This window comes from Setaria viridis, chromosome 4 (assembly GCF_005286985.2).
Source record: "Setaria viridis chromosome 4, Setaria_viridis_v4.0, whole genome shotgun sequence".
Lineage (NCBI taxonomy): Eukaryota > Viridiplantae > Streptophyta > Magnoliopsida > Poales > Poaceae > Setaria > Setaria viridis.
In genome coordinates this window covers 30,884,558-30,909,018 of record NC_048266.2, presented here as the reverse complement: position 1 = coordinate 30,909,018, position 24,461 = coordinate 30,884,558, and the positions used below count along the sequence as shown (strand labels likewise).

At 50.2% G+C, this 24,461-nt stretch overlaps 2 protein-coding genes and 2 pseudogenes across 2 annotated transcripts; 2 read left to right on the top strand and 2 right to left on the bottom strand.

Annotated features, from left to right (window-relative positions):
- Positions 1–3,119: 3,119 nt before the first annotated feature.
- On the top strand, positions 3,120–4,420 carry LOC117853871 (GDSL esterase/lipase At1g29660-like; annotated as a pseudogene).
- Positions 4,421–7,185: 2,765 nt separating this feature from the next.
- On the top strand, positions 7,186–8,958 carry LOC140222645 (uncharacterized; annotated as a pseudogene).
- Positions 8,959–13,161: 4,203 nt separating this feature from the next.
- LOC117851559 (heptahelical transmembrane protein ADIPOR2) lies at positions 13,162–16,897 on the bottom strand. Its single transcript, XM_034733382.2, has 3 exons — positions 16,219–16,897; positions 15,942–16,092; positions 13,162–14,032 (listed from the first exon to the last, which is right to left on the bottom strand). The coding sequence occupies exons 1-3, from the start codon at positions 16,578–16,580 to the stop codon at positions 13,325–13,327; spliced, it is 1,221 nt and encodes a 406-aa protein (XP_034589273.1). The 5' UTR covers positions 16,581–16,897; the 3' UTR covers positions 13,162–13,324.
- Positions 16,898–19,300: 2,403 nt separating this feature from the next.
- On the bottom strand, positions 19,301–20,682 carry LOC117853727 (putative GDP-L-fucose synthase 2). The gene is made up of 2 exons (XM_034736013.2): positions 20,116–20,682; positions 19,301–20,009 (listed from the first exon to the last, which is right to left on the bottom strand). Exons 1-2 carry the CDS (start codon positions 20,583–20,585, stop codon positions 19,472–19,474), a joined length of 1,008 nt encoding a protein of 335 aa, XP_034591904.1. The 5' UTR covers positions 20,586–20,682; the 3' UTR covers positions 19,301–19,471.
- Between the last annotated feature and the right edge of the window lie 3,779 nt (positions 20,683–24,461).

Below are 24,461 nucleotides of genomic sequence, written 5' to 3'. Positions count from 1 at the left end.
AAACACTCGGCAAAGCTTGGCTCTTTGCTGAGTGTCATCGGGCAGAAACACTCGGCAAAGAGGCAAACTTTGCCGAGTGCCAAACCCTGACACCTGGCAAAGCCTCGCGTCCTGGGCCAGAATTTGGCCTCTTTGCCGAGTGTCACAGCAAAGAGGCCAGTGACACTTGGCAAAGAGGTCAAAATCTGCCCAGAATGCACAGAATTTTGCCACGTCTCCTCTTTGCCGAGTGTATTTCTTCTGGCACTCTGCAAAGCAACCATATATTTGCAGTTTTTATGGTTCGGTCACGTATAACGTACCCCCACTCAAATAAACATTACATGCATCACACATAGTTCACAATAAGCATCACAGGCAGTTCATATAGATATATCGACAACACATAAATGCAAATAAACTTCAGAATCATAAGTACATTCACAACCACAAATGCAAATAAAATTCACTGAGTGCAAGGGTGTCCACTGAGTAGTCACAAGTAGTCACAAGTAATCCACAAATGCAAATGCAAATAAAATCACAAGTAGTCACTGAGGACACGGTGTCCATTGTGACCACGCTAGGTCATGAGGCTCATTCCATGTCGCTGATTGATTCTGCACAAAGGAGAAGAGATAAATTATTCTAGTTTCTAGATTCTAGTTTATTAGTTTATTTCTAGTTTGTAAACTATAAATCATTCTAGTTTCTTATTTATTTCTAGTTCCTAATTTCCAGGCATCTTTGTAAGATTGATTCTGCATAAACTAGAAACGGTGATTATAAGGTTATGAAGTAACTTACAGGAGTAGTTGTAGGAGGTTGAGGAGGAGGGAATGGGATCGGTGGTGGAGGTTGACCCATCCTCTCACAAACACCCTGCATATACTCAAACATCTGCTCCATCCTCTGCCGATCTGCCTCCATCCTCTACCGTTCTGCCTCCATCCTCTGCCGATCTGCCTCCATCCTCATCTCAAGCGACTCGTGTAGCCTCCTTTCTTCTTCCACCTGGGCCTACAATATTTCATCCCAATGTTATAATACAATGCAAAAGTATGTAAAAATCAATGAACGTTGAATAAAATAGTAATAACCTGGAGTGACTCCATCTGGAACCATGTAGTGTCCGGCCGTGTCACGTAGGGGGCAGGGGGCGGCGCAGGGGGCCGGGGGTCGGCGGGGGCGCCGGGGGTCGGGAGGCCGGCCGCCGGGGGTGGGGTGCCGGGGGATGCGCGTCGGGGGTGGGAGGACGGCCGCCGGGGCTCGGGAGGCCGGGCGGCGGGGGCGGGAGGGCGGGCACCGAGGGCCGGGTGCCAGGGGCGGGGGCCGCCGGTGGGGCGGGAGGTCGGCGGCTCGGGAGCGAGTGCGGGGCCGCCGGCGAGCACGAGCGCGGGAGGCCGGCATCGTGGCGTGTGTGCGTGTGAGTTTGGGTGCGTGCGTGTGTGCGGGTGAGGGAGCGGTGTTACTGGTGATGAAGCACGTTTCCCGAGTGCCCCAGATCTGGCACTCGGCAAAGCCGAGTATGCCGAGTGTCGGATCGGGACACTCGGCAAAGCTCTTTTTTTTCATTTTCCTTCCTTCTTTTCCTTCTTTTCCGTAACGTGTTTTTCTAAATTTGTTCCGATGTACTTTGAAAATACCTTGTCAAATTCACTTAACAATATATATTTGATTTTTCTACGAATATTATTCCATTATTTTTATATAGTTATAGCTCAAATTCAATTTCTATCAATTAAAATTCTATAATTGCACTTAATAAATTAAAATTGTCAGATGGTTCCAAAAAATTATCAAAATTTCACATGGAACAATCTATATTCTCTATTGCCTATACAAAAAGTTTTGAAGCCAAACCCCAATTCGACCGTCACTTTGACTCCAAATCTTACCGAATCCATCTCAACACTACGATTCTTCTTCGGAGATGCTTCGGTTTGTAAACATCATACGTGCCGAGTGCCGAGACAAAACACTTGACAAACTTATTTATTTGCCGAGTGCTGAGAGAAAACACTCAGCAAACTTATTTATTTGCCGAGTGCAAAAGAAAACACTCGGCAAATGTATTTTTTGCCGAGTGCCATTAACAGACACTCGGCAAAGTGCTAACGGCCGGCACACTCCCTAACGGATGTCGACGTGGTAGTCTTTTGCCGAGTGCCTATTCTTTGCTGAGTGTTTTTTTATACACTCGGCAAAGAATTTTTTCCCCGAGTGCAATTATTTTGCCAAGTGTTTCTCAGCAAAGAAATTGTTTGCCGAGTGGCTGAAGGATTGCACTCGGCAACCCCCGGCAAATTTTCCGGTAGTGTTACGCAGGATTTATGAAATGGAAATTGTCAAAAAAAAAACGAGATAGCAGCCAGCCCACGGTGATGACCGATCGAATATACGTCCAACGAGCACTTCATTCTGCAGTTGACCAAATCGGTCACATGCATGCACACTCACGCATATCCTGCCCGTGTAGCATGCGTGTTTCCATTCTCCTTTCCTTCCATTCCATCAAATAATGACGAGTGAGAAGTTCCTCCAAGCCTTGACATTTTTCCATTTCCATATTCAATCATGGTACGTCCGTGCGCGGAGTACGTAGGGTTACTCCTTACTCGTCGCCCCTTCGCCATCGATGACTAAAAGGTGACAAGTCATGTAGCGAATTAAAAGCTCTATTGACGTAGCACATTACCTACTGCTGCTAGTCTGCTACGCATCATCATCATCAGCTTATATATTTCCCTTCAGAAAGCCGTGGGCTAGCTAGCAGTAGCAATGGAGGGTCGTCGTCTTCTGCTGTGCCTTGTGACATGGATGCAGGTGCTCGTCGGCACCGTCGTCGCCAGCGGCGCTCGGCCGCCGGCGATGTACGTGTTCGGGTCCTCGCTGGTGGACGTCGGCAACAACAACTACCTGCCGGGGGCGGCAGTCCCCAGGGCCCACAGGCCCTTCTACGGCATCGACTTCCCGGGCTCCATCCCCACCGGAAGGTTCTGCACTGGCTACAACATCGCTGACTACGTCGGACGCGTGTATACCTGATCTGATCTGTACTTAGTCATGAACATGGACAGAGAGCATGCTAGATTTCATCGGCTCGTGCCGCTTGCTTGAGCTGTGCTGCAGCGAAGAACATGGGGTTTGTGTTGAGCCCTCCTGCCAACCTGTCGCTGGCACCCAACTCCTACCTGTCGCAGTGGTGTCAACTATGCTTCCGCAGGAGCTGGGATCCTCGATTCCACCGTAAGTGTTTCATCTTCAGATCGATCGATCAAACTAATTAAAAATACTCCACTGTAATAAGGAGTATAATTACTAATTTACATGCACGCAGAACGCCGGAAACACCATCCCCTTGTCGAAGGAGGTTGAGTTCTTCAAGGCCACCAAGGCTAAGATGGTCGCCGCCGTGGGCGCCGGCGCGGTTGACGCCCTGCTCAAGAAGTCCGTCTTCGTGGTCAACATGGGCAACAACGACTTCTACGTCTTCGCGGCGGCGGAGCGGGAGCGGAATCGGTCAGGCAAAGACCAGCGGAGGGACGCCGCCGCGCTCTACACGCCAACCTCGTCTCCAACAACTCCGCCACCATCACGGTCTGATCTGATCACACACCAACCATTCAATTCTCTCTCTTTTTTCTCAGAAGGAAGAAGAGAACCATTAATTTGATTAGCTTAAGCTTAATTACGCGTGCATATGCATTTGATATGCAGGAGCTGTACTTGATGGGCGCCAGGAAGTTCGCCATCATCAACGTGTGGCTGCTGGGGTGCGTGCCGGCGGTGCGGGTGCAGAGCCCGGCCGGTGGGCGAGTGCTCGGGCCTCCTCAACCAGCTTGCCGCCGGCTTCAACGGCGCCCTAGGGTCCCTGCTCGCCGGCCTCGCCCCGAGGCTGCCGGGCCTCGTCTACTCCCTTGCCGACCTGTACGGCTTCACGCGGGACGTCGTGGCCGACCCGGGGGCGTCGGGGTTCACCGACGTCGCCGCCGCGTGCTGCGGGAGCGGGCGGCTGGGCGGGGAGGCGGGGTGCAGGCCCAACTCCACGCTCTGCACCGACCGCGACGGGCATGTCCACTGGGACCTCGCGCACCCGTCGTAGCGGACCGCTTTTCTTGCGGCCCAGGCGTTTAACAATGGGCCGGCCAAGTATACCACTCCCATCAACTTCATGCAACTGGCCCAATCGTGAAACCATGGAAGACTACGAGACTTGACAATTAGCAATGGGCCCATGAGCAATACATCTTTTTAAAGAACAAGTACGGCTGGTGTTCTGCATTTTCATTATAGTAGAACACAATTAAAGTATTTACAGACTTGGACTGAGAATCAGTCCCAAGAAATAAAAGGGCTAAATGACTAGTGCACAAGTTACCAAACTGATAATTGTGCCTGTTAGGTTTTATGGTTATAAAACTCCTCTCACATATATGAAACTCTCTCTCCTCTCTCCTGATAATGACTTTGCTATATTAGAAAAATTGGTGATATGTCATGGTATTTAATGGTTATGAAACTTCTTATAAAACCTTCACTGAGATTGGCATAAAGCAATATACATGCTGTCCCAACGGCCATTAATGACAGGTCCTGCGAATTGCACTCTGTAATAGCTGAACTGGCTGAGTACTGACGGTAGTGATTTTGACGCAAGCCTCGCACCCACTTCCATTGAGACGATGATCCTTCCAAAAGGAAATCTTCTCCGCAAACATATGAAGTATATATAAATGCAACAAAGTATGTATAACTACATTTTCTTCAAAAACACAATACCTTACCTTCTTAAAAATGAGTGTAATTATTTTACTTCCTAATTAATAAAACTCTCTTTTTAAATGTAAAAAATATCATTGTTTATTTGTAAAATAAATACAGAAAAATATTAGCAGTGTTGTGGAACCTAGACTTCAACTTGAATAGATAGCAGCCATGCTAACGACCGATCATATACGTCCAACAGAACAGTTCGCTGACAAGATATGCATGCATACCCTATCAATCAATGTTTTTTATAAACAAAACGAGATAGCAGCCATGCTAACGACCGATCATATACGTTCAACATGCCCTTCATTCTGCAGTTGACCAAAAATGGGTCACACTAGAACAGCGTGCAGAAATAGCCCTCCATCTATTTTGATTTGGGATATATATTTTTATAGTTTAATAAAGCGTACAATATTTAAGAAATATTTAAGTAAACATGATCTAACATGATTAAGATATTGGCAAAGTATTATCCATGATTTCACCAAGATTTATATCCAATAGTAACTATTTATTAATGCAGAAGTAATATGACAAAGAAACAAATTCATATCAAAGTGTAACCATTATTTATGGACGTGAAACATTTATAAGAGCACAAAAATACTAGTATTAAGCTTTTTAAATGGATATTACCAAAATTTAATATTTTTATGTCCTAACGAAGCCAACAAAAGTTAATCCACATTTTTCTACATTTGTATTTGTATTTTACAAACTGGCAGGACGGAGTTCTAATTTCATGAAAGGTAGAGGTTTTTCCGAAAGGTTGCTTCAGAGAGGCCGGTGGACGGCGGGTTGTATTTCGACGAAGTTCTGGGGTTTTATGAAACATTTCCTGAGAGAGGTCTTCGGACGGTAGGTTGATTTCGATGAAGTCTAGGAGTTTTTATGATAGATCGCCGGGCCTCTGTGAGACGATCCGTGCCGTCCGCGCGCGATCCGATGGCCAGTGTTCTTTTGGATGATGTGGACGGCTTGCCTGGCCGGGAGCGCGACCAGGTTTCAGTCGTTAAAGATGCATGCATATCCGGCCGTGTAGCACATGCGTGCAAGCATGGGCGTTTCCATTTTCCTTTCCTTGTCCATCAAATGACGAGCGAGAAGTTCCTCCAAGCATTGACATTATTCCATTTTCAGTCATGGTCGCAGTTACGTACTTACGTCCATGAGCGGAGTGCGTAGGTTACTCGCTCGCCCCTTCGATCGCCATCGACGACTGACAAGTCATGTGGCCAATTAAAAGCTCTATTGAGTATTGACCTAGCACATTACCACTACCAGAAATATGAGCATTGTATTGGGTAGAAATTTTTGGTTGTCGGAGACTTTTTTGTACCGAACAATGTCACCATTTAGTACCGGGCAGTGTCATTGCCCAGTACTAAAGGTCTCTCCACGGGTTATTTCAGAAGAAAAGAATATCTAGGTTTGCACGAGACTTGAAATTCGCGTGTGCGGCTCCCAGACTGTTCGTCAATTTTTTACTGTTCAGACGTATGCATCATGCAATCAGCTTATATATTTCCCTTTAGAAAGCCGTGTTAGTGAAAGTGAATTTCTCTCAGAAAAAAGTTGGTGGAAGTGAAACCATGGAGGATTACGATACTTGACAATTGGCAATACATCTTTTTTTTTTGTCAAGCTTCAAGATTGTGTTTTTTTGAAACGAAAGCTTCAAGATTGTGTTTGAACTCACATGGAATGGGGATCGTGTTCCAGGTTTAGTTCGATCCATTTGAAATTTGAAAACGCCTCGGCACTGTAAGGTTCGGAAGACCACAGCTTAATTTATAAGGTTATTATAAAAAAAGTATTGATCCTCCCATTCTGAGCAAGAACTTCTGGATCGAAAGAGTGAAATATCCTCAAAATTCCTGGGTATCTTCCGGTGCTGATTCAATGTAGCTACGAGCACAAAATTTCAAAAAAAGGAGAGCATGATTTTAAGTTTTTAAAAAAAAACCAAGATAGCAGAAATTGCAACTCCGTCCAAAAAGAATGACTTTCTGGGATTTTTTAGACAGATTAGGGGTGAATGAAAAAGACGCATGTACCCTTATTTAGTTCAGTTTGCATATAGAATGGAGAAAATATGTTTCTATTTAATCATGCATGCATGATATCAACGCGCCAAATTATGCACGCATAAGATTTAAATCCTAAAACATCATTCTTTTGGGGATAAATTTTAAATGCCAACCAAATCATGTACGCCTAAGATTTAAATTCTAAAACATCATTCTTTTTGGGACAAATTTTAAATGCTAAAACACCATTCTTTTTGAGATGGAGGGCACGTGTTAAGCCTCACCCTTGATCAAACAACCCCGACCCCACACATCAGGTCCTCTGCTCTCACCATTCTTCACCCATCGCCTCATCGACAAAGAAAAATCTCGTCATTAAACCAACCCTACCCGGGAACCAATGGCGGCGTGCCGGCGAGCCGCTGTCTCCTGCAACCTCGTCGGCCCACCAGTGGGGTTCCTCCGCGCCGCAGCTGCGCTCCCATCGGTGCTGCTAGCGTCCGCGTCCGCAAAACTGCCACCGGCAAAGCGGCTCACGGAGAACTCATCGCCCACGTTCAACCTCGACTTTTTCTTCCACGTGGTCCCCGGCACGACAGCACCCCAGCCGCGAGGGTCACCTCCCTCCTTGTCGACACGTGGGCCGCCGAGCCGAACATCGCGCTCCGCCTCGCGTGCAACCTCATCGGCATGCGCGGCATGGGCAAGTACGACCGCACGGGGTTCTACGCCACCACGCTCTTGATGCACGAGTGCCACCCCGCCCCGCTCGCCCTCAACGCCCCCTCCATCATCGAGTTCGGCTACCTCAAGGTCCTCCCCGAGATCCTCCACCACATCAGCCACGGCGGCGGCGTGTCCACCAACACAACGAGGAAGAAGGTCGAGGCTCGCGCACCGGCGCCGCGCAGGGGCTACTCTGCTTGGACACAAAGGAGTGCACCGCCACCTTTAAGGAGCTCGAACGGAAGATCGAGAGGAGGTGGTGCGCGGAGGCCGCCGCAAGAGCCGTCGAACGGTACCGCCGTGATCCAAACTACCAGTTCCTGCACGACTGCACGGCGGACATATTCGCCGAGCTCCTCGCTGGGGACCTGCGAAAGCTCGCCGACGGCAAGCTCAATGAGATCTCCCTCGCCGGACACCGGTAAATGGTGCCCGTCACTGAACTGTTGCTATGACCGCTACATGCTCCTTAGCGAGGCTATCGCATGTCGACTCTTCCCCAAGGGATCGGCACCCGATCTCCCCGAGGACATGGCGGACGAGCACTACGTGTACGAAGTCCGCAACCGCCTCCGGAAGGTGCTCGCGTCGCCGCGCCGCGCCCTCCCGCTCCCGAACATCTTCATCACGGCTCAAGTGTGGGGCGTCATCGTGTACCCGCGCGTGGTGTCTAGGGCCATGAGGAAGTACAAGGATCTTTTCTTCAAGCACGACACCAAGCGCTTCAAGCTCTACCTCGCCGACTCCGAGACCGGCAAGGCGAAGATTGCGGCGGGCGCCCTGCTCCCGCACGAGATCCTGCAGTGGGAGCGCATGGTCAATGACCTGCAGGCGCTCAGCAAGCTCAGCAACTGCATCGCCATCTATGACGTGTTGGGCAACATGAGTGGTGTACCCTTGGATGTCTGCATCGCGCTTAGCCTCCTCATCTCCGAGCTTAGTGATGAGCCGTGGCACCACCGGCTCATCACCTTCAGCGCATGGCCTGAGATTCACCAGATCACTGGCAAGACCCTTTGGGAGAAGACAATCTTCATCCGCCAGATGCACTGGTTGATGAACACGGACTTCCAGGCGGTGTTCGACAAGCTCCTCAGCATCGCAGTCGCCGGTAACCTGCCACCTGAGCGGATGGTAAGGAAGGTGTTCGTGTTCAGTGACATGGAGTTTGACTAGTCATCATTGAGGCCATGGGAGACAGACTATGAGGCAATCACGAGGAAGTTCACAGAGGCCGGGTATGGCGTGGTGGTGCTGGAAATAGTGTTATGGAACCTGCGGGGCACCATGTCTGTGCCTGGACCGCGGGTCAGAAGGGGTAGCTATGGTGAGCGGCTTCTCAAAGAACTTGGTGAAGTTGTTCCTTGACAACGATGGGATAATATCACCGAGAGCCATAATGGAGAAAGCCATCTCCGGGGCGGAGTACCGGAATCTCAAAGATTGATCGGCTCAAAGACAACTTAGGGTCCCTTTGGTAGGGCTTCCTAACCGGCTTCACCACCGGCTTTTGGTGAAGCCCTACCAAAGGGCTATCTCCAAATCGGCTCCACCACGGAAGCCCCTAAAAATGTGCTGACTGGTGATGGAGGAGGGAGTCGGAGCTGAAAAACTTGGCTCCCCGCAGCTCCATCCTGCCCGTGGGGGCAAAGTGCCTCCTTCCCCCCTGCACACCCCCCCCCCCCCCCGGGCAACATCGGCGCGGGTTAGCGGCCGACGGACGCAGAGAGGTGGCACGGGTGAGGTGGCCGGCGTGCGCAGGCGAGCGGCCGGCGGCCCGCAGCGCCGGCGCGAGCACATTGATGGCGTGGGCGAGGAAAGGGTGCGGGTGATAGCGGCGCGGGCTTGGAGGGTGATGGGGCATCGGTGACGGCGGCGGTGTGGGCTCGGAGGGCGACGGCGGCGACGCGAGCCTGGAGGATGGCGACGCGAGGCTGGAGGCGGAGGGATACGAGAGAAGAAGGCCACGGGTGAATGGATAAGAAAGAGAGAGGAAGGGAAGGAAAGGGAGAAAGAATAGGAAGAAAAGAGAAAAGGAGAAAAAAAAAAGAAAGAGAAAGAGAAAAGGGAGAGAAGGGGAAATAAAGAGAGGAGACAAAATAGGAAGAAAAGAGAAAACTGAAAAATAAAAATAAAAAAGATAAGGGCATTATAGACATTTCACCCTTTTTATCCATGTTGCACAGCTAGGAGAAACTGTTTGCCAAATATTTTTTCAACCAGACCAGCCGAAGTTAAAAAAAATTGCTTCATCGAAGAAGCCACAGCCGCAACCATTTTAGCCACAGTTGCAGCCCTACCAAACGAGCATTTAGATTTTCTTCTTGCTTCACATGCATGCTGTTTTTCTTAGAACTTGCTTGAGATTCACTGAGAACAAATCCATGGTACGTGTATTTCGCATTTCTCTTCAAGGTGAAAAAACTAATAAGATGATTTTTGAAAGTATTGCAAAACTTATATTTATTGCTAATTATGGCTACTGGGTAGTCCTGGTGGCAAGGTCATGTGAATTCAAAATAATGCACCATTAGGAAGGATTTGATGGGGGGACTTATGCCCCCCATGCGTGATGGATAATATTAATCTGCATCATTTTATTATGTAAATTAACGAAAGTGGGTAGGAGGGAGCGGCGCAACAGCAAGAAGAACAAAAAAAATTGCTAAAGTCTAGAAATATTATAACATTACTATCTGGCATTCCATATTTTACTTGTTTGTTTTTTCCATACACAATATAGATGCGTGGGGCCATAAGCTCATACATACGCACACACATGCATACCCATAGCTTACTTTTATAAGCATTTGTTTAGAGACTTTAGCTAGTATACCTTGGGAATTGAGAAATCGTCACAAGCGCCTCATATTGATAGGGGAAAGCTAACCGTCGCTCGGAGCTCCTAGCACTCGAATTTTCATCTGTTTGATCCATGCCGCAATAAAGCTCCGTGCGTCTGATTCGAGCGACGATTGAAACTCAGGTTGTCTTCCTTGACTCTGGCCAGGGCTCGGCGAGGTTAGTGTTTAGGTTTTGGGGTTCGGGGCTGGGGGTTTCACTGGGAGGCAGCAGCCTTAAAGGGAGAGCCGTCGATGGCAAGCTGGCCCGGCGGTGGTGGCGGGCGGAGGGACGGTGAGGCAAGGCGGCGATGGTGCCGCCGGCCGGTCAGTGGAGGACGACCGGTGGGTGGGGTTGAGGCGGGGGCGGCGACAGCGATCACGGCGGCGGCGGGAGGAGTAGGATGGTGGCTGCAGTGGCAGGCCACGGTCTCGCCGGAGCTCTGCGCCGTCCCGCTGCTGCAGGGGAGGGCACGTGGGGCGGTGCTGTCTCTGCTGGAGGTTGAAGACGATGCTACCTGTACTGGAGGTTGAAGAAGATGCCCTCATGCCCAGCTGTTGAAAAAAATCTGGTGCTGGTAGAGGGTATTTCACCCGAGTGATGTATAGATATTCCCTATTGATAAGTATGTCAGTCGTACTGAGTTGGAAACTCAGAACAAAGATAGTTACTGCTCGTTGGTTCTTGCATCAATCTCCTCCACGGACTAGAAACAGATTAACAGAACATGGATTTAGGATGAAGGATAGCAATTTTTTTTTGGAGTTCAAGGGGAAACAAACCCCGTCCACATGCATTGCAAACAGGACAAAACAGGTTTAAGCAATTACATCTCAGGGTCTCTCTCTTCAGTGCCTCAAGCCCCCACACAGGCATTAAGAACTATTAAAAAGCCAACAAGCTAAACAACAGTAATATAACGCTCCAACTACGTTGAGAACCCCCTACTCAATTCACCTCTACTGGACCATCACTCTCCAGCTGCGCACACAAAAGGATTACCGGTAGCAACTGGGTAGCCCTGCTACCATCTTCTTTGCCTTTTTCCTGCTTACACCTTGGTGTTGATCATGAGGAAGCACCATCCTTCCAACAAATCCTCCCTGGCATCACCGCCAACGCCTCCAAGCTGCTCAGCCATGCATTGTCTCTCTAGATGTTTTGCGGGGCACAAGAGGGACCAATTCTTGAGCATTCCTGACATACTCCACCAAAGCTGCGAAAGGTCCTTCCACCTGCAGTTCTGAAAACATATTGAATTCCTCAGTTTCCAAATGGCCCACATGGCCGCGGCACAAAACATATTCATTACACAATGCTTCTTATCACTTATCCAAAATCTAGCCACAGATTCAAAATTCCTAAAGCCATATGTGCCACCTATCTCAGCTAGTCCTACCCAAAATCTGTTGGGCAACCACACACCCAAAAAACAGGTTTCAGTTTCAGCGCAGAAAAGACTAGTGTTGTCTTCTAGTTTTCTTCTCTTAGCTAGATTGTCTCTGGTCAGTAGTTTATTCTTTGAGAGCAGCCAAAAAAAATATGCACCCATGGTGGGATGTGCAGCTTCTTACTGCTGGAGTATGCACAGGCACCACACCCCTAAAGTTTATAATTTTGTAAAGGGATTGCGACGAATAGATACCACTCGAGGTGTATTTCCAGATTACCGCATCATCTTCACCGGTAAAAGTAATGGTGGATGCTATCTGAACTATTTCCTCCCACTTTCTAAACTGGCTTGGTGTCACACACCTTCGGAAGTACATTTCAGAGTTGCCCCATCCCACAACTCTGCAATGGTGGCTGATTGTTCATGAACCAGCATATAAATATCTCAAAACAGAATGGCTAAGCTACTAGACCCCAGCCAGTTATCTTCCAAAAACCTTGATTTGTTTTCCACTTCCTATGTGCCACCTATAACCCATTTTTGCCACTTGAGCTGCCCACATCACACCCTTCCAAAACTGGGAGGTGTTAGTGTCCCTACAAGAGAAAACATTGGGTTTCTTGGTGTTATACTAAAAATCAACGAGTTGCTTCCACAACTGATCCTCTCCACTCATGTATCTCCTGATCCATGATCCTAGAAGGCATATAAGTTTTAGGTCCCTTAGGTCAGGCACTCCTAAGCCCCCAAACTCCTTTCTCATACACACAGTAGGCCAACTGGCCAGATGATGATATGCCCCGTGTCCGTCAAAGTTATTCCAAAGGCAGGGGGCCACTTGGGAATTAATCAACTGAATGGCCCATTTTGGAAATTTGATAAATGACAAAAGATAGATTGGTATGCTAGCTAGACATGTTTTAATTAGCGCTAATCGCCCACCATAGGACAATAACCTCCCTCTCCAGCCTGCTATCGTCTTCAAAATCTTATCTACACATCTTCCCTCCTCAACTTAAGAGTAGTGCAGGGGGACGCCTAGGTAGCTCATTGGAAGGGCACCCCCGGACATGGGACAAAACATGTGCATGATCTTCGTCAATGTTCATAGGTAATATCTTGCTTTTACTAAAGGTCACTCTCATTCCTGATAGTCTCTCGTAGCAGTTTAGGACACATTTCAGATTTCTCACTCTCCCCTCTTCCGCCCAAGAGAAAGGGAGGCCTTGTACGGGGCCCTGTGCTGCTGCCAGACTGCCAGAGGCCCATTATATATAGTGCAGGCAGTCCCAAATCGCCCAAATCTAACGACGTGTATGAGCGCATGAACAGACAAGAAGACCCAGCACATTGTCTGGTACTCTGGTTTGCATTATTGCAACCCAAAAATAGCTCCACATGGCATCTTGCACAACATTAGCAAATCCGAGATTGGCGATTCCATATACAATTTTCCATATGAAATGCCAAGAACAAATATTTTCATTAATGTATAGCGAGTACAAAGAATGAACGAATGATCAATGGGGCGCCCTTTGCCTACATATACATTGCCCTGAGCTTGCACATGAGCCACAAGTCACAACAACGCCGCTGCCGCCCCGGCGGCGGCGGCCATCGCCTCCCGCCAGTTGATGAGGATGGCCGTGGCGGCGTAGTGCGTGAGCGCGCCGACGAGCACGAGCACGTGGAAGATCTGGTGGCTGTGCCCGACGCAGTCGAACCTGCCCGGCCTCCACCTCTCCGGCACCCTGCTGACGTAGAACCCGGCGCCGGCGGCGTAGACGAGCCCCATGACGAGCTCGAGCGCGAGGGCGAGGTGGCACTCGCGGTGCGCCCAGTTGATCGCCAGCGCGTGCAGCGCCGGCACGGCCCCCGACAGCGCCATGCACACGAACAGGCCCGCCCGGAGGTGGCGCAGCCGCGGCGACGACCGCGCCGGTGAGAGCATGAGCCCCACCACGAGGAGGCCCAGCAGGGTGATGAGGGACAGGTAGAGGAGCTGCGTGACGGCGTCGCCGAGGAACGCGTAGTAGACCGGCGGGAAGAAGGAGGCGACGATCATCACGGCGATCCCCGCGTAGTCGAGCTGCCAGAAGAGGCGGTTGAAGCGGCGCGAGTGGCACGCCAGCAGGTGCGCCGCCGCGCTCACCGCCAGGCACGTCATGGCACCCCCCAGGAACACCGTCCGCGGCCACCTCGGCACCAAGTGGTGGGCGGCGCCATGGCCGCTGCTGCTCACGCTCCCCAACAACACGGACGAGAAGTCCGTGCTCGCCACCAAGCTCTGAAAATCACCAAAAACATCCTCATCAGATTAGCACCAACAAAACAATGAATTATGTAGTCAGTTACACAAGTAAACTGTTAACCATGGTAATTAATTAACACAAACAGAGGAAATTTTACAGCTCTAAAGCTAGGCCACTGAAACAAATCTGGAACTTTGTTGGTAGCATGGCCATGTGCAACAAACGACAGGGATTTTTAATAAGACAAAAGCCTGCAAGTTGGGTGCCTGAAGACTTGAGATGCGATGATTGCGTTTCAGTTAGCTGGCCGGGAAGCTGAAAGTCTCAACGGAACAGCTCGATGAATGCAGTTAGGTGCGGGGAGACTGATTGAACAATTAGGAAACGGTCGTCCAGCATTCCAGTCTCCAGCTAGGGGGGAGGAGACTAACGCACAGTGCAGCCGTTTTCCTGCCAGATTGTTGTTTGCTGATTGTTCTTGATGACAACAGAGTTAATGATGTAATCTAGCTAGGGCCATGAGCACATTCAGGCTTGCAGTACCTAACCATTACCAGGCATTGCCAATGACAGCTTGCCACTGAGCTCTTTCTTGGGTTTTAAATATCACCAGGCCCTAACTCCTAACTCCAAACATGTGGCTGGCCATCAGCATGCAACGCGACAACCTGATTTCTTTTGTGAATTGTGAATCATGCTGGTTCACAGATCGTGGAAGACAACTGGGTATGGCCTGGGAGGGCGGCTTGGCCCTCTGTTTGGCGCCTAGTCTAGTCTCTGTGTGGACAGCTCATGGGTACCTCAATCACCCGCCACCGGCGCGCCGGCAGCAAGTCAGCAGCACGCACCTGCACACGAGCTCGGCAAATCCGGCAGCGGTGATTCGCCGGCGAGCAAAGATGAGGGCGGCGAGCCGGCGACACGCGCCTCAATTGATGCATGGAGTCTGTCCCTCACCCTCTGTTCCGATAGATTAGTGCCTCCGCTCCTATTCGCTTCCCCTTCTGCAATCCTGCTGACCTCCCAACTTAGCGTTGCCATTCAATCCATCTCCATTGCTCACCCAGCACCTAGCTGCCTAGTACATCTTCTATTCTTTTTATCCCTTCCACTCACTACACCCTTTCCTCTGCTCTGCATGCTCTATGCTCTTGCTTGTACTGGCCGGTGGCGCTGGGTCTGGGCGCTATGCTTGCTAAGCTAGTGCTCTGCAATTACAATATTTACTCTAACTGTGTGCTTATGCTCTAATGCAAAACGATATAATCACAAGTTTATTTATTGTTTCTGCTGTTATAAGTATTACATTAATTGTTTTTCAAAAATAATAAAACGTATCCACATATCAACCTTCTCTATCAATGAAATAGGCACAATCTCGTGCTCATTTGTTAAAAAAACGTATCCACATATCGGATTTTCTGAGAAAATAGTATATCCTTGTATCCGTATCGATCCGATACCGATGCACGTATCCACATATATGCGCTCTGGGCCTCACGATCCGACGCTTTGTGATTATTTTTAATCTTTTTTGTCCGAGCTGTATGCTGCTACACTATACTATTTTTTATAAATATTTTATATATTGTGTGGATATATTATATATATATACTATGGCTTCCGGAGAAACGGTAGTGTGTGCAGGTATGGGGCTTGAAGATTCTGCTGAGTTAGTGGCCGAGCTAGCTGACAATGATTTGAACAGCTAGGGAGTATCTGTTCTTGGCTGCTTTCTCATTGGGACGCTATGATTTCTGAATTCTGAAGATGCTAACGAAAAAACAAACAAACAAATATTGTTTGCGTGCGATGTGTCACATTTGTGTTTAGAGTGCTATTTGCTTTTTTTTTTTAAAAAAAACGAGAACTCTGCGTCGGAACAGGACTGCAAAAAAGTCCAAAAACTGGGAGAGGGGAAAGTTTGAAGGTTTCGTCGCTTACCGACGAGTTGCTGCGGGTCTCCCAGGACGCGTTGGCCGACGTCAGGACGAACGTCACGATGCCCGGGGCGGCGCGGGCGGCGGCGGCGGCGACCCTCCCCGTCTCCTTGGCGACGGCGAGGTAGAGGAAGAGGAAGAAGCCTCCCAGGTGGCTGCAGGCACATCGCAATGCAGGCGGAGGTCAGCCAGATCAACCAGAGAATTAATTAACGGAGAATTCGGAGAGGAGAGCTTAAGGCCGGGCAAGAATGGACGGCGGCGGCGCGGTGGCGGCGTACCTCCAGACGTTGAGCGTCTCGTTGTGCCATGCGAAGGCGCTGCGCAGCGCGTCGCGGACGGACCACTCGCAGCGGTAGTGGGCGTGGATGAACTCGTTGTCGCGCAGGTAGTCCGGCAGCTCCTCGAACCGAACCAGCCGCGGCAGCTGTTGCCCCCCTTCGCCGCCCTTGATCTCCTTCCCCGGCAGCGCCACCGCCGGCTCCTCCTCCCGCGACGACGACGCCACGACGTCCGCCGCGTCGTCGACCGCGCGGTGGCCGCAGCAGCACCCCAACACCCCCCAGTGCCGCAGCGCCCGTGTTGTGGTGGTGGTGGCCGCCGTCGCCGTCGCCGTCGTCATCGTCACCGTCGTGGTCGCCATGTCTCCCTCCTCGTGACCCCTGCAGGCGTGCGTGCGTGCGTGGGGGAGGCGCGCGCGCACGGAAGCCGGACTGGTAGGGGAATCTCGTTCGTCTTTTGGGCTTGCGGCAGAGCCCGCTCACGCGGGGCTTATGTAGAGGGAGAACTCTTCTGGGGCGCGCGGCGGCAGCGCCTTTACGACTCGGATTCCGAGAGCACCCGTGGCTCTGGTTCCGTCTCGGCAAGGGTCGGATTCGCGAGATACCCCTGCTGCTGCTGCCTGACGTTGCTGGAGAGCGTGCACGCTTGGGAAACCGATCACGTTGGCGCCGTGATCCATCACGGGCACGTTTATATCTTGTTTGTTCGTGGCCTTGGCGCACGCCTTGGTGTGGGCGGACGGCGAGGCGGGTGGGGAGGTTGGCCGAGTTGGCGCGACGGGCGGCAGGAGCCTGGACCTGCCGCGGGTGGGGCCATGTGGCGGCTCCGTGGCCTCGAGGGTGCATTTAGCAACTAATCGGAAGGAGCGTGGGAATTAGCGGTGGAAGTTGGAGGAGGGAATTCACTTGAGAATATGATTGATTTTTAGTTCCATTTCCTTATTTATCTTTTGAAGGGAATTAAATGTGGGATTTAAGTGAGATTTCATATCCCTTATTTGGTATAAGAGTTTAGAGAGAGGAGATTATATCTTAAGTCATGATTAATGGTGTAAATGCATCCATCTTGCACTTAAAAACAAACTTCCACCCCTCCCTAGGAAGTGATTGGTGGGAGTTGCTCCTCTAAACTCTCATTCCTCGTTCCATTAAAATTCCCATACCCACCAAACAAACAAAATAATTTTAATTTTATATCTAAACTTCATTTCCCTTCCACCAATTACCTCTAACCAAACTAGCCGTGAGGGCCTGTTCTGGACGGGGTTGGGTTCGGTCGGGGTTTGACCGTGGACTCGCGCCGCTTACATGACAGATGAGATGACACAGCTGTGTGGCAACTGGCAACTTGCATCAGAAAATTCGGTGCGGGTTCCTCCTGAAGGGAGTTCCATTCCATTGCGATCGATGGCGCCTGGAGCAGCAGCAGGTGTTGGAGACGAAAACGACCTCGGTTTGACCCGTGTCTGCCCATTGAATTCGATGGGGGGTTTTAATGAAGGAGGTTTGCGAAGTTTCTGTCGGCCGTGGACTTTGGGTTGGACACCGGCCCGGCGAACCGTGCAACGCCACCCGTCTTTGTGATCTAAACGGAAGGCGTGGAGGAATGAATGAATCGGGGAGGCGGTGACCCACCAGCACCAGCGCATGTGAACATTGGCGTACGAGGACGGCTCGCCCCGCCGCCGCCGCGGCCACGTTGCTAGGTGTGAATGGATGATGATGAGCGGCCGGACACGAGTTTGTTGACGCGGGATCGAGTGGACAGCAGCAAGCCAGCCACGTGTGCTATGAGCCTATGAGCGAACACCTACCTGCGTGCATTAGCTCGTGCAGTCTGCAGTGGCGTGCTCTGCGTGTCCAACGCGGAGTGCCGAATTGGCAAGTCCAACACACGCGCGTCAAGTGATAATGGGCTCGCTCGGAGACCGCCCACGGGCCGGCCAACCAAACGGAAGAAGTATATGTAACGAAACTAAAAGAACGTCTCGCTCGGTCGGCCCGTCCGCGCCGGCCAGAAGCCCAGGGCGATGACAGCCCACAACCCGAGCGCTTGCTGGCTTTTTCGGCTGTTCGGCATCGATCGATCGAGTGGCTGAGAACCCGAGAGAGACCTGTCCACCTCTCTTTCATGGTGCATTTGGCAACTAAGGAAGGGGCATAAAATTGAAATTAGAGGTTAGGGAATTTACTTAGGAATATAATTTTTTTATCTTATTCCCTTGTTTATCTTTTGAAGGGATTTAAGAGTGGAAATTTAAGTGGGACTTCGTATCCTTTGTTTAGTATAAGGATTTAGGGATAAGAAATTATATCTTAAGTTATGATTAACGGTGTAGATGCATCCTTCTTCCAATTAAAATAAATTCCCAACCCTCCCTTTAAGAAGTAATTGGTAGGAGTTGCCCCCTTTAAACACCCATTCCTCATTATTCCATTAAAACTCCCATGACCATCAAATAAATGAGAGAATTTTGGGTATCTCTGAGGTAGTGGATTGGTTGGTACCAGCAACTATTATGTTTTAATGATCATGCCAATATCTAAAATGTGTTATGGGGAATTATTATTTTCCGTACCCCACATGGAATGAATAAGACACGTTTTTTCCGTCCAGAAGGTGCCGTGACTCACCTTTTTGAGAGAGAAATGACAGTGGATTGATCAAGACCCCGAAAACCACATCGTGTGGCTAAGACTATGGTTTGTACATCTTGACACGATGGCGACGAAGACTCTCAGGACAGCCCCTCATTTCCACCTCAGAAAACCACATCGTACAACTCAGATTAGAGTTTGTACCATGACTGTCGGTGGCAAATGCACAGTCGCAGAGAAACTGGTGGTGCAGAGGAGCTAGTGTCGTTGAGATTTTATAGTCGGAAAATGATGCACAACAATTAGGAGGAAGCATAAAGAATCTGCTGATTCGTCCAATGCCAATCATATGGTTGGCAAGGATCGCCTGAATCTAGAGATGATTGCCCTCTAGATCGTCCCTACCTCTTATCAGCATTCTCGTAGATTTGGTGTTCTCTGTCTTTGTCTATGTACAGTGTGATTCAGCGTGAAGCAAAGGCAGTACTGGGAAGTCTGGATGACATAAGATTTGTTACACATTTGTGCATATCATCTACATTTTGAATAATCCACATCAAATACTGCATGCAGTTCAAATACTTCATTAACAAGTTTATTACAGAACAAACTGCAGCTGTTCAGTCTTGGATACACATCCAGATATGCTATGAGTTCATTCTTTCAAGTTCGTGGCGCAGTCACGCAGGTAACCCTCGTACAGCTTCTTCAGCCCATCCTTCAGCTCCACCTTGGGCTCCCACCCCATCGCCCTCATCTTGGAGCTATCCAGCAGCCGCCTCATCACGCCGTCGGGGCGGCTCGTGTCCCAGACGACCCGGCCCTCGTACCCGACCACCTCCCTCACCATCTCCGCGAGCTCGCGCACCGTCACCTCGCGGCCGCTCCCGACGTTGACGTGCTCGGCCCCGGAGTACCTGTCCATGAGCAGCACGACGGCGTCCGCGGCGTCATGGGCGTGCGTGAACTCGCGCAGCTGGAGGCCGGAGCCCCAGACGACGACCTCGGCGGCGCCGGCGGCCTTGGCGTGGTGGAACCGGCGGATCAGCGCCGGGATGACGTGGGAGTTCTCCGGCGGGAACGGCTCCCGCGGCCCGTACAGGTTGTTGGGCGCCGCCACGATGGCGTCCATGCCGAGCTCCGCCCGGTACGCCTGGCACATCTTGATGCCCACGATCTTGGGGATCGCGTACCTGCATGCAATTTGATTTTTTTTGTCATGTTGCTGCATATGTTTTTTTTTCTTTTTCGCATCTTGTTTTTTGCATGCAGTCGTGCACACCGGCATGCAGTTCATACCACTCGTTCCCCGGCGCCGGAGGGCCGGCGAGGAGCGCGGACTCCGGGATGGGCTGGGGGGCGTCGACGGCGTAGACGGCGGAGGTGGCGAGGAAGAGCAGCTTGCGGACGGTGCCGCAGAGGCGGGCGGCGGTGAGGACGTTGGTGGTGATGCGGAGGTTCTCGGTCATGAAGTCCACCGGTGCGGCGGCGCTAGCGTGGAGGCCGCCCACCTTGCCCGCGGCGAGGATCACGTAGCGGGGCCGCTCGGCGTCGAAGAACTTGCGCACCGCGGCCTCGCAGGTGAGGTCCAGCTCGGCGCGGGTGCGGCCGACGATGTCGGTGAAGCCCAGCGCGGTGAGGCGGCGGTGCACGGCGGAGCCCAGCATGCCTCTGTGGCCGGCGAGGAAGACCTTAGCCGACTTGTCGGCGAGGAAAGACGCCGTGCCATCGTTGGCAGTAGCATGTGGCGGAGTCCCGTGGGAAGGCATTGTAAGGTTCTGCGCTCTTGAAAGCTGAGGTGTAGATCGAGCATGTAATATGTTTCTGTCGTGCCGTGGGCCGTGGCTTGCATCGGCGGCCTTAAATAAAGGCCCGGGACTGTGGAGTCCGACGCTCTCGCGAGTGTGCACGTCTCTGCACCTAATAATGTTTTGCGCAAAACAAAGTACGGCAGCGTGAGGTTGTTTTTTAAACTAAGGTTAAAATGAATTAGAAGCAGGATGAAATCACTATTTTTTGATTCATCAGTTTTACCTTCACCGGTGAAGTCGTTTTGGGAGAATCCCTCCCAAACGAGGTCAAGTTAACATATATGATTAGCCAATAATGCATGCCACGGTGGATAGAATCGTCTCATTACCTGTGGTCACTTTAGTACATTGATGCTTACACAAGCGGTCTCGTGCATACACGTAATCTTGGATAATCTATCGTAGACAACCACTGCAATGATTTGTCTTTTTCTCTCTCGTAGTAATCTCAAATCCCTTGATTTGTGAATGAAATACAAGAATATTATGAGTTGCATGGCAACCACAGCTCGTACAATGGTAAAAAGTTTAGTGCTATGAGGCGGTTGTTTCATGAAACAACGATCTCTTTCTCCTTTCTTTCTCTCTTCCACATCAGTAAAAATCCTATATGATATTGCATGAAACAACCTACGAGACTGTGTAGCAATGTACTGCCTTTAAAATTGACACGTTTTTGTTGTTGCATATATATGTCGTGCTCTGCAAAATTAGTCCTGATTCCTCCTCGTCTCATCATCGCGTAAGCTTAACATATACTTATATAGTACACTGCTCCGTCCAAATACTTATGGGGTGTTTGGCAGCACTCCACTCCAGGAAAATTAGCTCCACTCCACCAACTCCAAAAAACTCACAGCACGTCTAGCTCCACCAACTCCAGCTCCAGAAAAAAGTTGCAGCTAGGGGTCAGATCCACGTTTTTTGTGGAGTACCTCAAGGGGTGCTCCAAAACTCCAGTTTCAGACCTCATGGAGCTGTGGGGTAATTACCCACCATGCCACTGATTACACGCGTACCGCTTCGCAAAACAAACAAAACACCGTTGTTTCCGTCGCCCCCTCCCATCCTCTCCGCCGCCAGCCACCGAGTCTCGCCAGGCTCCGCCATTCTCCGGCCCAAAATGGCTCCGCGCAACCGCGCCACGGCACCCTGCCCCCCTCTCGCGGCCGTTCCAGCGCTGCGCCCGCCCCCACCCCCGCCGAGCCGCCGCGCCGTCTGCCACAATGATAGGAGTCAGCGGGCGCGATCACAACTGTAGGACCCGCGTCATGACCCTGACGCCGTGGCCTCGCCGCCACCGCTGCCCCCACGCCGTGGCCCTGCCACCACTGCCCCACGGTTCGAGCCTAGGCCATCCACAACTCACCTTGCTATACGGGTGATTCATGAGAAGGCATGACTGGAAACTGCAAGGAAGAGGGGAGAAAAAAGAACAGGATGACATGTGGGTCCATTTACAATGGGTAAAATAGACTATTCACAACAAGTCCTTATGTTTCTGGAGCCGGAGCACTGCAATCTGCCAAACACGTACAACAGCTTCGTGTTTTTCTGGAGTTGGTGAAGTGAAGTTGGGAAAGTGTGGAGCTGGTGGAGTGGAGCAGTTATTGTAAGGTGGAGTGCTGCCAAACACCCCCTTAATTTGCTAGGATTTTTTTTTGACACACTGACATGCATGGTTCGTTGTTAGGGCAAGTACAACGGCGAGACAACCCCATCTGTATAGAGTCACGTAAGCAAAGAAATCCGACGTGTATAGTTATTTAATGATGAGAGAGAAGGAGGTCGTCGCCTCATGAGGCGATGGCACAGACTCGTACTCCGAGAACAAATAGCCAAAAACTGCTGTTGTACGACTTGTTGCCAGCCAACGATGGCTCCTCCGGATCAGCTGTGGCGTGCGAGAAATCAATGAGGATGGTAGTAAAATCAATTCCGCGCATGCCAAATCCCTTGCCCCACTCACTAGATGCTACCGGAACACCATGGCCAGCGCCGGTGATGAGCACCGTATGATGTTGCTCCGCCGGCACTCGTTCTTCCCGGAGCGCCCCGCGATGGTGGTGCTGCGCGCCCACCGCGCTAAGCTCACCCGCACCCCTCCCTGCTGGATCCCGCCGAGAGCCATGTGAGAGAAGCGAGGATGCGAGAGACGGGCGAGATGGAGGATGCGAGAGATGAGCAAGAGTCACGGCCTCCAGGACACGGTGAAGAGCTAAGATTTTGAACGCACTATAATCTTTTCATTTAGTTTTCCATTTTATTTGATCTCCTCCAAACTTCATAGGTGTCATATTCGTATATTCATATAGTATTTAACTCTATACGATTGAAAAGCTTCTTTGATCTTTGCTCAAAGTACTTTATCAGAAATTCAAGCACAAGGTATAAGGTTCGTAACACCTGGTGTTTTAAGTCATCAAAGGTAACTAAGAAAAGCCAAAAGCCAAATTATGGAGAAAGGGAGAAGAAATTGGCTAAAAATCAAATTCGAGTCAAATTTGACCGAAATTTGAATTTTGAATTTGAAATTTAGAAAAATTTGGCAAAAATATGGAATGAAGGGATAAGAGTGTTTAGAACTTGAAGATCAAGATTGGGGACAAAATCTGGTCCTAAATATCTCAAGAAAACCAAAGAAAGAAATTAAAACCGAAGTGTACTGTTCATTACCCGACAATAGGAATTTTAGAAAAACAGCACAAGTGTCCATTTTGGAATTTGATTTCTGCCAAAATTTTCAAATAAGTGGATCAAGACAACTATAAAATACTGAAGTATGGACTTTGTTCAAGAATACCAGGGTGTTGTTGATCAAGAACCACAAAGGGAACCAATTTAATTTGAAGCCTAAAGTTGGCACTCTGCCATTTTCGGCCAAGTCACTGAATCAACAATTTTCCTAAGTCTGAAAACAGTGATAAATGACTAAGTTTGGAGCAAATTTCAGAAAAATGTAGTGTAAAGGTTATATGTGTTTATGGGAAAAATGGAATCTTTGAAAGTTGTAGAACATGAATGGATGGAAGTTGGACTGAAAAGAATAAGTTTAGGTCACTGATAGTAGATCAACAGATGGATATATGGCCACATAGGATAATTGACGAACTGAATAAGGTGTTCAAGGTGGATTCAGTAAACTGAAGGAAGGAATTCAAAATTCCCAACAATTGGATGTTTATCTCGGGTCAGAGCAAAAATAAAACTTGGAGAGTTCGAGTTTATCTACAACATTGCTTAAAGGACCGTGGAGCCGTCGGATTCAAACTCGACCGTGTTTTGGATCTAAAATTCGGGCATCAGAAAAACAAGAAGGGGGGAGGGGTGACAGAGCCGAGCACGACGTGTCACCGCCGGTGCTTCTGCCTGCTGTCTAGCTCGACATCTAGGCCACCTCCGCGCCACGCAAGTCCCTAGCTAGGTCATGGTGTCGACCATGCGCACGGTAAAACTTCATATATCTACCGCTCCCGCCGCCGCTTTCACCGTCGGTTCTTTTTACTGCCGCCGTCCTCTCTGTCAAACCGCCACCGCCGAGCAAAATACTCCCACCACACCGCAGCTCTCGTCGATTCCCTCCGTCCACACCTCCACCCACACCCCACCAACAAGCCTAGCAACTTGTTGCCCAGCCCCTCCGCCGGCGTACCCTACATCGCCGTCGTTTCCGTCTGCCACCGCCGCACCTCCTGCTCACGGTGAGCACCTCCTTGCCGTCGTTCTCTTTCCATGAGGATAGTCGTAGGTGAGTCTCTGGGGTACTAGGAAGCCGTAGGGGTAGTTGTCGAGGTAGGCCGAGCCGTCGTCGTGCGTAGTCACGGCCGGCCGTAA